Consider the following 14,273-nt stretch of genomic DNA (forward strand, 5'->3'; position numbering starts at 1 on the left):
ATCCAATTTTTGATCAGACTATTGCCTTGTTTCCAAAGGGAAAAGTTGGGATCTTGAGGGTTAGGAATAGGAAGGGTACCATCTATGAAGATAAGTTTATTTCTTGCTTCCAAGGCAGTTAACATACTGGAACTCCAAATATGATAATTGGATCCAGTAAGTTCAACAGCAATTAATTTGCTTATAGCAAAATCATTAGGAATAAAATGATATGGGTTAAGAAAGGGATTGGTCACTGTGTTAGTGACAGGTGTGGTGTTTATAGAAGGGAGGGTAGAATAAATTGAAGGTGTGGGTAAGAGAGGTGCAGTAGTGATGGGTGGGTTTGAGAAAGGTAGTGATATACCATTTAAAGCTGCTGTTGTTATTGTGTGGAGATTAGCTCCAGAGTTGAGGCCTGTCACTGCAGTGTTCCTCATGAAATTGTTGGGTTGAGCGGCACCAATATCTTGTGTTTGTGGATCCATGTTTGCTCCGATACCATAAAATAACTTGATATTCTGATTGTATTGCAGGTAAGAAACTACTGAATCAAGAGATAAGAAGATAGCATGAAGGAGAAGAAGAAGGAGAAGGAGAAGAGAGAGCTAACAACTGAACACATGTGATGTTATTCAATTGTAGTAGTTACAAACGGTAACTACAAGTGCAATATATATAGGTTACAATACCAACCAAACGGTAACTTTGATGGGACATCAATACAGACATTTGAATTACATGTATATTTGAAATGCATGAATAAAAAGTATTAAACTAAGATTGAGATGAGCAGCCCATAATGATGGGCCCAATTCAAAATAATTAAAACACTTCAAAGGAATGAACCCATTTTGAAATAAGAAGGCCCAATTGTCAAAGACCAAAACGGTGAGCTTTGTAAATCATCATCCCCAATCTTCAGTATCTATTTCGCATCAAACGCCCTAGGAGACGCGAACCAGACACATGAAACCAGAGAATGAGAGGAATAGTGAGATCAATTTATCATTCTTTCAAAGAACATATCTCGGGGGACCTCTTAACTTATGTTTGCTCCTCTTTCAAGGAAGCCATATTCAGCATACAAAAGGAAACGAAGAAGCCTGGTTTAACCATCCTGATATGTCAGCAAATCAAGCAACATTTCCACGTCATCACATTAAGTAAATTACATGCAATTTTTCTTGTTTTCTTTTCTTTTGATAAGAGTTACTATTAGTTGAAACTATAAACACCGGTGAAAACTTTTGAGTACAAATTGTAATTAAGGTCTCTTCAAGACTCATACAATGTTCTGACTGAAGTTAGATTTCACATACATTATCATTTTCATTACGGTTGAATTACCACACACTTTTGGCACGCTCGACACTTGTAACCAATCACCGAATTTATTTTGTAAGGGCATAAACCTTTCACAATCCTCTCTACCAAGGCTTAAGATAGACTGACTGGCCTTGGTGGTACAGGTAATTTGTGTTAGGCAAGAGTATCGGAAATCGACATAATACTCGAATCCAAACGATCGAACAAACACTCGCAACGACAAAACAAAAATAGGAATTTAATTAAACCTCTTCAATTTTGTTGCTTACCTAAAAGTTGCCACGTGAGTGGTTCTTCTTATCAATTCGAGCATCTTATATATATGATGATATAATATACATGCTTTATTTAGGAGTGACAAAACTCTGTCATGTCCGGATGACCAAATTTGTCTGACCCGAATTAAACTAAGTTTGGACAGAAGTTATATGTCTGAAATATGGGTTCAAACACAGAATTTTTATTTGGTTTAAAACAGAGTTAGGGTCCAAACACAGAGATCTTATCTGATTTATGTGTTCAGATCCTAACCCGGATTAAGTTATTGTCCGATTTAGTTGTTTGAATTTAAATCAATATGGGTTTGGTCAATCAAGTACGTTCGAAATTCAATCCAGGTTAGGGTCCGGACATGTAAATATTTCATAAACACGTGCTGTTGTCCGATCTGGAGGTTGGAGCCGAATTTTTGCCACCCATAACTTTAGCTACTAAATTAGGTAATGATGTGCCAAATATATACATACATTTGCACATCCTTTACACATGAGTTCATCTCATTTTGAGTTGATTAAGAGTTGATATTGCCTAAGAAAAGTATATTTGCATATTGTAGGTGTCAAGGCAAGAAATGGAGGAAAAGAGTGCAAAATGAAGATTTGGAGTCCAGAACTGATTTCCGATCAATCGGAGCCATTCCCGATCGATCGAACCTGCCAAAATACCCAAAAAATTATGGAGGCAGATTGTATTTCCGATCGATTGAAAATATTCCCGATCGATCGGAGGTACTATTCACAGCACGGGCAGTTTTGCGAAAAAGTTCCGAATTCACGTGTTTTTAAGCCAAAACGACCCCAACTTGTTTTGGAAACGACATAAGAGTTTGGAGAAGTATAAAAGGGGAAAAAAATATGGTTTTGGGGGAGTTCTTGGAGGGGGTTTCATTCGACCACCATTGGAGAGCTTGGAGCCACCATTGGAGCTTGGAGAAGAAGAGGGTCTAGAAGGGGGTTTTCTCTCTCCTTTTCTATCCTAGTTTCTATGGTTGATTTCCTTTGTTTAATGATGTATTTTGCTTCCATGAGTGGTTAGATTTCTTACTAGGGACTTAATATAACCAAACCTTGAAGATTCAATAAACTTGGTTTCCTTATTTCTTGATTTCTCTCTCTCTCTTGATTGTCTATGGGTGTGATTAATGCTTTTGAATGTTTGGTCATCATTCAATTGATTTGTTGCCTAGATTGAGACCGGAATGAGATATCTAGGGTTTGCCTCAAGCCATAGATGACATAGGGTGCATGAACCATAGGAATATAGGTTTGTGACTTATGCAATCGCTAAATGATTTCCATAGTTCTTAATGGGTTTTTGATATATTAATCCGATTGTTAGGAATAACAGAGATTTATGTTGAAAATACATTTGATGTATCTAGGAATAGAACATTGAATAGGTTGGGAAATTGATTGTCATTATAGAGAGAGGAATTAGGGATTAAGGGACCAAGGGAATTGAATTGGATAGGTGAGGTGGCGTTAAGTACCCTAGTGCTTTCCGTCCTTGGTTTCATACTTGTGTTTGATTTGTCTTTGCTCTTTTGCTTTAGTTTAGTTTAAAAACAAAATCAATCTCGAATCCGTTTCCCCAATTTGCATAGTTGTTACTAGTGTGACATTGATCTTGATTGCCAACACATCCCTAGTGGAAACGATAATTTACTCATCTCTTTATTACTTGTATTATTACTTGTACGATTTATGCGCTTGCAATTAAATCCATATCAGGTAACATCAATAAAAATAAACAATGATGGATTGGGTCTCCCTACTACCACCACTACTAGTACTAAATTAACTAAACCCGTGAAGATGACAAATGGTCACGAGGTGCCATAAACCCATAGTACCGACAAAAGGAAGCGTGAAGAATATACAACTATAGATCCCACCATCACCAATCGTGGTCCGAGTCATTATCAACCATGAAGGTTTTTTTGTACTACCTTTGCTTAATTTCCTATTGGTGGCCAAACTCCAACCGATCGATCAAATATTCAGTGTTCAAACCATTAGATATAAAATTACTGTATGAAATGGTCTCAATTCAACTTCAACTTCAACTTCAACTGATTAATACCCATGTTTTATGGACCGTTAATTCAGGCAAAAGCAAGGGCTTGTGACTACCATTGGCGTGTTCCAGTAAAGGAAGCTTTTGACTTGGCGGGTACAGCACGAGAAGGAGAAGGTTTTGCTTATTGGTGTGGATATTACTATGTCTGATCGACAACATATGATGCAGAAAGTCCTTTAATAGAAAGTGACTGATTATTCTTTCCTTCCCCTCCCCCTCCCCCAATTGGTCTTTGCTTTGAGGGATGGACAAGAAACAAACCTAATTTTCGGAAATCAACCATAAATTAATGCACGTAATTAAGCTTCTTCAACTTCAACGAAACATTGTACTTGGCGACGTAAGCGGTATACATTCTATTTATATTAATGGTACATTGATTTATAGCAAATACTGGACCACAAAAATTAATTAGCTTTAGCTCCATGTGCTGTAGCTGTGTAAGATTGAAATTGTTCTTACTGAGGAGAGCAGTCAAATTTAGGTTACTTGTCCAACCTTCTAACATAACCTCCCAAATAATACTGTTATTGCTGAGGCACCAAACGTAGTTGATGATGCCGTTGACCCACCCCACCCGCCTGTTATATCTCGTTATTTTGGACTGTATTCTATTCACTTCGTAGAGCTTCTATTGAATCGAGAAATAGGTTTGATTGTCCATCTTTTTGACAGAATAGATAGAAGACATCCTCTTGATAATTCAAATTGAAGCAATTGGATGTCTAATTCGGGCCTATATGACATAACCGATCAATAAAAATACTCCACCTTTGTCATATATTCCATATATAACACTAGATAGACTTTTTCAATTGAGAAGCAACTGGGTTTATGTTCTTGTGATCAATCCTTCTAATTTTCAGTTTAGTCCTTAATCTTCGTTGATGAAATAAATACAGTGCAAATTTCGTATAAAAAAATAATGACTTGAATTTTTCAAAGGAAATGATTCTTTTTTTTCTTGAAACGGAGAAAGAGAGGTTCAAATCCTGATCACTAGAGGGATACACACCAATCTTAACCAAACTAGTTGTTAGGGTGTCGAAGGAAATTATTTTCCTTTACACATCAGTGTTATTTATAATTAATTAATAACTCATATTTGTAAAGACAATTTCTTCTATTTTTAAAAAGTCACATTATTGTTTTATGTACAAATGAGTTTTGATTGAATTTTATTAGTCATGTCAACAAAGTTGGGTTTTTTCTTTCCTTTCTTTTTTTCCACACTAAAGTTTGGAGTTGGAGGACTAAATTGACCCAATTAAAAATTTAGACTAATAGTGTATTTCTCCTATTTTTTCCTTTTATATTTATGGATAAGTATTTTTTTTACTTACCCATCTAGGATTTATGTCACTTTTAGAGAACTATTTTCTTATCTATATGGTAAATTAGTTCTCGATGTAAGATCTGAACCATCTTTACACATAAACTATAACAGATAAATTAGAATACTCAACTCAACTCAACCAAAAATTTATCGCAAACCTCATACGGTTGTCACATGAGTCCTCACGGTGAGACGAATAAGAGATTTTATGGATATATTAGGTTTAGTTTCATTTGTATATAAAAAAAAGTTAGGTTTAGTTTTTTTTTCTAAAAAATAGTCATTTTTTAAAAAAAATCTGAAAGAAATTGAATAATCCGAGTTGGGGTTAAAATGGAAATTGTGACTCTTGTTTCCTTTAGGGCTTACCCGTTTGAGGTGGTCAGGGGCATTAGGTTGGGAGACATTTGTTCTGAACACTTCACAACCCTTGATCGTTTTAGGCGTTCAGGACTGTTGGGACAAAACTTCTCTATAAGGTTATATATAAAAATCTCAACCCCTCCCAACCCAACACCTCCCACCCCCTCCCAACCAGCACCCCCAACCCTCCAAACGGGTAAACCCTTACATTGGTTCACGATATATTGAACAGGGAAAAAAAAAAAAAACCGTACTAATTAGTAATTAAGAAATAAAGATCATGTGACATGATCTCCATCAAAATATGTATGTATATATAAATCCCATCTGCCGCTGCAAGAAACCAATCAAACGCACATTGCACAGATGGAGTTCTCGACAAAACCCAGAATAATTCAGGTAAAGATTCTTCCACTCCATCATTTGTTTCTCTTCCTCCTCAGAACTACATACAACAGAGCACGAACCCACATCAAATCCCTTTCTGAGATCAAAAAATCATTAATTTGGCTATCTGGGTTTCGTGTTTTCTCCTTGATTTCTTTGTTTTTCTCTCCTTAAACATATCAATCTCTTCCTCTGATGATGCGTTCCTCTCTGTTCATCTTTTCGGTCTCAAAAATGCATAATCTCTCTATTTGTTATTTAACAGGTAATTAAGGCGATTCTAGCAATTAATGTAATAGTACTAATATATACAAGTGGGGTAGAAAGCCGAAAAGCCCCAGATTTGGACTGCTTTGAGTACGCTGCATTAAGTTGCAGAGCTCATGGTGCATCATTGACGGATTTCGGAGGAATTGGGGATGGAGAAACCTCAAATACAAAGGCTTTTATGGCTGCAATTGCTAACCTGAGTCAGTACTCCTCAGAAGGTGGATCCCTCCTCTACATTCCTGCCGGAAGATGGTTGACTGGGAGCTTCAATTTGACCAGCCATTTTACTCTTTATCTGCACAAAGATGCTGTTCTTCTTGCTTCTCAGGTTTGTTTGAGTTTTGACACAATTCAAGACTTTCGACATCTTCAATCTGGCCTTTTTGTTTCTTTCAGATATTTTGTTTGTGTTCTCTTTTCTTAATTTACTAGTTTTGTGAATACAAAATGTGGCTGCCAAGGTAATTATTAGGGTTCTTTGTCTCTGATTGCATTCATTGGTCTGGGTTTTCAATTGTGTAATTTATTGTCATATCTCATCAGTTATTTTTATTATTTACACTTTAGAACAATTAGGATTAGTTGTAACTGAATCAATTTTTGGTGCTTCAAAAAGTTGGCAGGTAAAGTTTAGATTATATTTTTGGTGTGGAAGTTGAATAAATGACCAACTTGTCTGTCATTAGTATTCCAGCGGGTCTGGACCGTCCAGAAACCAGGCAAACTTTAGCCGAAAAGCAAAACATTTGTACCTGTATGTGTATATGCAATCATCAAGGCTCCATTTGTAACCGAACTAGAGTAAAAAATTTAGACAAAGCAATGAAACTAAGTTTATCAACGTAACTTGCACGGATTCATGTTATATGACAGATCGGTTCATTTGTTTTAGGATGAGAGTGAGTGGCCTGTTGTTGAGCCTTTGCCATCGTATGGTCGAGGAAGGGATACAGAAGGTGGAAGGTACATCAGTCTAATATTTGGGACCAACCTCACTGATGTTGTGATTACAGGTATTGATGAAATTTGAATGCAGATTGAGGTGTTAAAAATCTATGGAGAGTCTTAATTTTATCGATATTGGACTACAGGAGCCAATGGCACCATTGATGGTCAGGGTGACCCCTGGTGGAAAAAGTTCAAAAATGGAGAGTTGAATTACACGCGGCCATACCTGATTGAAATCATGTATTCCAGCAATGTTCAGATAGCCAATCTTACTTTGTTGAACTCTCCTTCATGGAACATTCATCCTATTTACAGCAGGTTCTTATCATCTTCCCTAACAGTTGCTTATCGATTGCTTCTTGTTGTTCTGCATTGTGAGATCTTTCGTATGTTGCTCTAACTAAATACGTTTTGGATGAAGCAATATTGTTATTCAAGGCATCACAATCTTCGCACCAGTAAGGTCTCCAAACACTGATGGTATCAACCCAGGTGAATTTGTAATACAATGCCCTTCTTTATATCAACATCTTTTCATTGTCGTAACAATTTGATTACGAGTTAGCAAATTCCTTTCAGACTCATGCACAAATACCCGGATCGAGGACTGTTACATTGTCTCCGGAGATGATTGTGTAGCTGTTAAAAGTGGCTGGGATGAGTATGGTATTTCTTTTGGCATGCCAACCAAGCAGCTTGTAATCAGACGACTCACGTGCATTTCTCCAACCAGCGCAGTGATCGCCCTAGGAAGTGAAATGTCCGGTGGGATCGAAGATGTTAGAGCAGAAGACATCACAGCCATAGATTCAGAATCAGGAGTCAGAATCAAAACTGCCGTAGGAAGAGGAGGGTATGTAAAGGACATATATGTGAGAAGGATGACAATGCATACCATGAAATGGGCATTTTGGATGACAGGAAATTATGGATCCCATCCGGATAATAACTACGATCCTAACGCAATTCCAGTGATTCAGAATATCAACTACCGCGACATGGTTGCCGAGAATGTCACAATGGCTGCTAAATTGGAGGGAATTTCTGGTGATCCTTTCACTGGAATTTGCATCTCTAATGTGACAATTCAGCTAACAGAGAAGCCCAAGAAACTTCAATGGAATTGCACTGATATTGAAGGGATTTCTAGTAATGTTACTCCTCAACCATGCAATTTGTTGCCAAATCAGAGTCCAGAGAACAATTTCGCGTGTCATTTCCCAGAAGATAGCCTGCCGATCGAAAATGCAGACGTTCAGATGTGCTCCCACAGTATGAAGTCTTTGTAACATACAAGCAAGTTTATGTATTTAGGAACTTGTTTCCAATTCATAATATCAATAACATTATGATTTCTTACATATATCCACAGTAAAAACTTGTTCACTGAAGAATCAACAGGTCTTTGTTATATTAGATTTGTGTTGCAACATGTCCTGCAAAACAGGATTGATGAACAACTACAATGCCAATTCTGTTAAAAGTTAAATCTTTACAAATTCATTAATCTAATGGCGACATCTACTCAAGAGAGAGATAATGACTGCGATTTTTCAAATTCAAATAACCTCCACAAAGTCTAGGGACATGCCAAGTCTACCGTACCAAATCCAATTAAAGTTTAAAAGGGCTAAGAGTCAACCTCCTAGTACACCACATAATCCAAACAGGAAATATAACATAAAAATGGATAATATGGACTACGCCCGCGTCACACGTCCAGCGGCTGCTCGTCCTCCTGTTCACCGAAGAACAAGGGTAAACAAAGAAAGAAAGAGAGAAAGGAGTGAGCCAGATACCCAATAGATTAAAGAAAGAGATGATCTATGTCGGAACAAGAAAATTAAAGTAAAACTTGAGAATTATAATGATAAACCGAAAGTGCCAAGCCATAAATGACGTCCATGTCTAAACGTGGTATAACCATACCTATAAGTATAAGTATATATATATACACACACACATACATATCTATATTATCCAAGTAAGCTCAAACCAAAGTAATTTACTTCCAACAAAATAAATACATTTAACCAATTACCGAGTGTTCTCAACTCTACTTGATTGCCGTTCTTTAGTCCTACCGTGATCCTCCACCGGTCTTTCACCGAACACCGATCACCATTGATTGCTTGACTAGGTTATAAGTACACCTAGCAGGACATCCGGAGCCTTAACTTAGGTATTGGAATACACACTTTCAATCACCTACTTCTGACTAAAGAATCTGGAACCCTCGGCCTATTCTTTAGAGCTCAGCTTAGTTAGGCACAATTTATAGGTTATGTTAAGTATTTATCCAAACACATTCCAATGCAAAACATCATCAAATTCAAGATGCAAGCTACATTTTTCCAAAGTTTAAAACATTCCCATATCAACCTCTTGTTTGTCCCAACATGAAAGTTTAAAGATATCAAGTAGTATATATATATATATATTTATATAGACATATACATATTAATAAGCTTAAATCCATGACTTCATTCCGTACAAGATTTAGCAACCCCTACCCCTTCAATCCATGATTGCATGAATCCCTTTTCCTCCCATAGAAGAATTTAAGAATACACCCAAGCAAGAGACATTCAATTCCAAAAGAAAACATCCCAGGACTTAATTTCAAAAGAGTCCAACAACACACACCATTGTCATTTAGACAACAACGTTCAACAATGATTAATGACAATTTATTCAAACAATATCCATGGCCATGTAAAAAGTGGTATCCACAAGGATTTACCACCTCAAGAATAAGCGACAACAACAATATTGAAGCTTAAGAGCCCAAAAATAAAAAATCCCCTACTTCTCCTCCTTAACTTTCACTCAAAATTCACAAAATCGTCCCACGTACACACCAATTGCTTTTCAAGTACTATCCATTGAGCCAATTATCCATAAACAATACAACTTATCGATAACAACCTAAAATAAATTATTCAAACTAGAAATCTTGAAATGCCCATGAACCCTAGAAATCCAAATCACCTAAATCTTCAAATACAAGCTTTTAGGTTTTAGAGACTTATCAAGATTGTAGAAACAAGTAAAAGGAATGAATCTAAGCTTCCTTTACGCCTCCAATAACGCAAGAATGCATGGATTCGAGTTTGAGTTTTAACCTTGAAATTTATATAAAAGAGGGGTTGAGAATCATGAAGTCTAGAGAGAAGGAATCTCTAATCTACTTAGGAATAGCTCAAGTTAGGAGGATCTTACCTTGATAGATGATCCTGGTTGATGGAGATGAGGGATTTTGAGAGAAAAATGGGTTTTGGGAGTGTTTGGGCCGAGACAAAAGAGAGAGGTATAAGAATTTTGGGTGTTTTAAACTATTTCATGAGTGCAGAAGTGTCCAGATAGTTGGATGGCCGTCCGGACGACTTCCCACCTGTAGCTCTCTGTCTCCACTTTACCTTTAACTGTCTAGACAACCTAATATGCCGTCTGGACACCTATACTTGGTATAGTAGACCTATGCTCTCTGAATCTATTTTCTCTATGGTTTTCCGGATAGCTTCACATGCTGTCTGAACAACTATACCTGTTATGAATATAACTCAATTTAAGACCACTCGTACAGCCCCGACTCGGTATTAATTCCTAATGATTTTTAACCTCAAATTTGACTATTCAAACTTATATACCCGACTCAAATGGATACGTACTCAACATGTGTTGATCTTACATTGATTCAAAAAGTACAGGGTATTACATGTTGGATCTAGGCTACACAAGAGGGAGGTGAATTGTGTCCTCAAATTCCTATTAGGAATCCTCTAATACAAAATCGTCACACAAAAGCACAAAGATCAAATAAGCATACACTACAAAACAGGTTTTGAACCGTTTGAATACTAAGTTAACAAAAGTATTATATGCCAAGGTTGTCAATAATTGAACTAGTAGCCAAACCTTAATAGTATTTGAAACCAAAATGATAAACAAGTATCGTATTACAAATCAACTATGGAAGATAGCTTGACAATCGTTATGTTCAAATATGTTATATTAAAAAATGATTAGATTTAGTTTGAAATCAATGACTTTGAAAAATATCAGAATTATAACAAGTATTCAATCAAACATGCAAGACAAGTAATTGAATGAAAAGAGCAGAAAGTAAAGCATGCAATCGATTGTTATAGTAGTTCGGAGCACTCTCCTACATCTACTCCCTAGGCACCCTGCTTAGGCTTTTAATCCACTAGGGAAATACAATGGTCTTTTCGGAGTAAACCACCAAACTCGAAGGTATTTAAACAAGTCACCTCCTGACTTTTTACACACGTGATTTTAAAGACAAATCACGAAACTTTCACAACTCACAAAGGGAATACCCACAAAAGGGTATACAATGAAGTACAAGGTTCCACTCACAAATGAATTTGAAATAAAGTTTAGGAGGAACTCTCAAGTGTTTAGATGGCTCTCGGGTAGAATATGTAATATAGAATATTTGAGCTTTTGAATAACAAGGATAGATAATGATATGTTCACGGTAGAAGATGTAGAATGAAGAACTCAAGAATTAAGAGCATTGTATGCTTATAAGAGATGAAGATTGTAGAGAGAAAATCGGCTAATGCTTTTCACAAAGAATTCTTGCCTTGTCTCTTTGATGCACGGCTACTTTAATAGGTGAAAGACTAGTACTTATCAATCCCTTAATCATCTCTTCATGTATCCCACGATTTGCTCTTCAAGAAAGAAAGGTAATATCTCGTTGACTTGTAAACAACTCTCCTTTTCGTATTCCATGTAATTAGCAAAATATTTTCTTGCCTTTTATAGAAAAGATTCAACTCCATTTGTTTAACAAGGAAAGGATATGATATGGTAAGAGTCTTGAACTTTGCCTGTAATCTTCCTCATTAAAACAGGATTTCAACCCTCTTGATTTGGAAACATAAATTCCATTTTGCTTCTTGAAATACGGAATATGTATCTCTCCTTTAAAAGTGGCGCCTAGAGCTTTATCAAGATGCATGAAAATAGACTTTCAAAAAGCAAAGTCTTCCTCTTGATTCTCCTTGATTCGGCTATTCATATATGGTAACTCTTCACTTGTAATCCTGATTGATATGGAAAGTCTCTCCTTCAGAGTTGAATTTGGCTCTCCTTGATTCGGACCACAATTTATGGTAAGAGAACCTTCTCTTTTAATATCAGTATATCTCCACGTCAAAGATCTCCTTATGATAAACAAATCTTCTCCTTTGCACAACTCTTCCATATAATCTTGGCCAAATGAACAAGGAAACGATATTATCTTACATTAATGTTGAAATCATCTTCAAAAGATCTTCTCTCTTCTCCTTTGAAATTCAAACGGCTAGTTGTCTTAATATGGCAATAAAATCTCCTCAATTCACACGCCTAGCTCCTGATGGCAAGATTAACTTTAAAACATTGCTGAATTAATCTAACTCTTCTTGCTGAAGACTTGATTAACTCCTCTTGAATAAATGGAGCTCATCTTCAACTTGACCAACTTGACACTTTCTATAAATGGGTTGAACTTTCCAATTATAGAACAACCTCTTCTAGTGGATTTAGCAAGGTGCTTAGGTATTTATTAGTACGTCCTAGGTCTTCGAAGACCATTCTTGGACTGCCGAAAATGCTTATATAAAATCTGAACCTGAAATAATCTCGAAAGTGCTTATAAGCTCGTTTGAGCTTCATGCTTGAACATAAGTTAATCACATTCAAATAATTAATCTTTTAGCATGAAAATAATAGCACATATATGTATGAATATACATGTAAAATTTCAGTTCGGAAAAATATCATTTAGGCTCCGTTTGGTAGAGCGGAAAGTTTGATTTTCAATGCTAGCGGAAATGTTGCAGAAAAATCTAAGCTTAAAGCTATGAAATATGATGTGAGGTGTTTGGTGAATTAAATGCTGAAGCTAGCGAAAAACTGTTGACTAAAAGTATTATTTTAAATTTAATAATAAATTTTTAATCATTTTTTTTCATTTTGTTATTAAAGTTAATTTAATAAATATAATTTATTATTAAAATTAATTTAAGTATATTATAATTTTTTATATCAAAATTGAAAATGTTAATTAGTCAAATAAATAAAATAATAAATTAATTGTAAATATTAATAAATTAATTTATTATTAGATTAATTTTAAGCATAAATAAATATCAAATTTTAAAATTATATTAAATTTTTAATCATTTAATTTTATTAAACTTATAAACAGTAACTACTTTATTAAATATATTATTAAAATTGTGGGGCCCATATTAATTCTTGTAAAAGTCAAAATGTTAATGATTTATGGACCCCACAATTAAAAAAATTAAAAAAATATATATGTGTAACGTTTCCGCTAGAGAAACTTCTACTTGGAGCTTCTCAATATGCAGCGGATCCGCTATTTCCGCTGCACTGTTTGGTGCAGCGGAAATGGAGAGAGGTTGGTGCAGCGGATCCGCTGCACCAAACAGGCAGATAGTCATATAAAGAGTCACATAAATCAATCGGATAATAACATTACGCAGTAGTGTCTGACAGATATTTGGGCAACGATTTTGAGCTAGAAAAAGTCAAAATTTCTTAATCATGTCTTCATAAAAAAATGTTCATTATGATGTACATAATGGCTCTACCAAATTTCAGATTAATCCGAATTCATTTGATATAAAAATGATCAGTGAGATCACAAGTAGGTTTAAACCTTTTCAATAAAAACCAATTTCAAATTCAATCATTTTGTAATTAAATTCATCACATGGTGCATGTAATCAAATAGCACAATAATATTGGATCATCAAAATTAAAATATTGCACCTTTGGTCCAACAATTACAATCACGATTTTTTTGTTTGAGGGTCGCCTTTGTTTGAAGAGGAGAAGAGGGAGGAAAAAGAGGAGCTTATATGTAGTAAGGGATAATCACAGGGTCCACCATCACCGGAATCAAGCTCTCTAGCACACTAGACACACCCCCTTCATGTGGTTTCCTTAGTCGCTGCTCTTATGCGCCCTCCTGTCCCATGAAAAAACCTTATACATGGGTTCTAGAACAAACCTAAGAGGATCTACACACTTTTGATTGCAATCGTAACTTGGCTTCTTGGTATGGTTCTTTTTGATGATGAAGTTTCCACAATCCATTTGACTTCATTTTCAAGAAATAAAGATGTTTTCTTTCTAAATATTATTTTGAAGTATTGGGACTTGGGCTTATTGAGTTGTTGAAGAATTGGGCTTGTTGTTAAGGGCCTAAGGATGGGCTTTATATTTGGATATTTGCTAAGGATAGGGGCGAACACTG

General features: G+C 35.7%; 1 protein-coding gene and 1 long non-coding RNA gene across 2 annotated transcripts; one reads left to right on the forward strand and one right to left on the reverse strand.

The window, feature by feature from the left end:
• Positions 1 to 5,605: 5,605 nt before the first annotated feature.
• On the forward strand, positions 5,606 to 8,364 carry LOC119986482 (probable polygalacturonase). The gene is made up of 6 exons (XM_038831048.1): positions 5,606 to 5,764; positions 6,018 to 6,350; positions 6,915 to 7,035; positions 7,114 to 7,288; positions 7,392 to 7,462; positions 7,550 to 8,364. The coding sequence occupies exons 1-6, from the start codon at positions 5,732 to 5,734 to the stop codon at positions 8,257 to 8,259; spliced, it is 1,443 nt and encodes a 480-aa protein (XP_038686976.1). The 5' UTR covers positions 5,606 to 5,731; the 3' UTR covers positions 8,260 to 8,364.
• Positions 8,365 to 8,500: 136 nt separating this feature from the next.
• LOC119986483 lies at positions 8,501 to 10,371 on the reverse strand. Its single transcript, XR_005465275.1, has 2 exons — positions 10,193 to 10,371; positions 8,501 to 8,708 (listed from the first exon to the last, which is right to left on the reverse strand). It is a non-coding gene; the product is annotated as an uncharacterized LOC119986483 (long non-coding RNA).
• Positions 10,372 to 14,273: the final 3,902 nt, after the last annotated feature.

The sequence above is a fragment of the Tripterygium wilfordii genome, chromosome 20 (assembly GCF_013401445.1).
Source record: "Tripterygium wilfordii isolate XIE 37 chromosome 20, ASM1340144v1, whole genome shotgun sequence".
In the NCBI taxonomy this organism is placed as follows: Eukaryota; Viridiplantae; Streptophyta; class Magnoliopsida; order Celastrales; family Celastraceae; genus Tripterygium; species Tripterygium wilfordii.

What these genes read in the sequence shown, in the direction of transcription:
- LOC119986482 (XM_038831048.1), top strand. Translation starts at nt 5,732, where the DNA reads ATGGAGTTCTCGACAAAACCCAGAATAATTCAG. An exon ending in CAAAACCCAGAATAATTCAG is followed by an intron (nt 5,765 to 6,017) that starts GTAAAGATTCTT and finishes GTTATTTAACAG; the next exon opens with GTAATTAAGGCGATTCTAGC. An exon ending in ATTCATCCTATTTACAGCAG is followed by an intron (nt 7,289 to 7,391) that starts GTTCTTATCATC and finishes TTTTGGATGAAG; the next exon opens with CAATATTGTTATTCAAGGCA.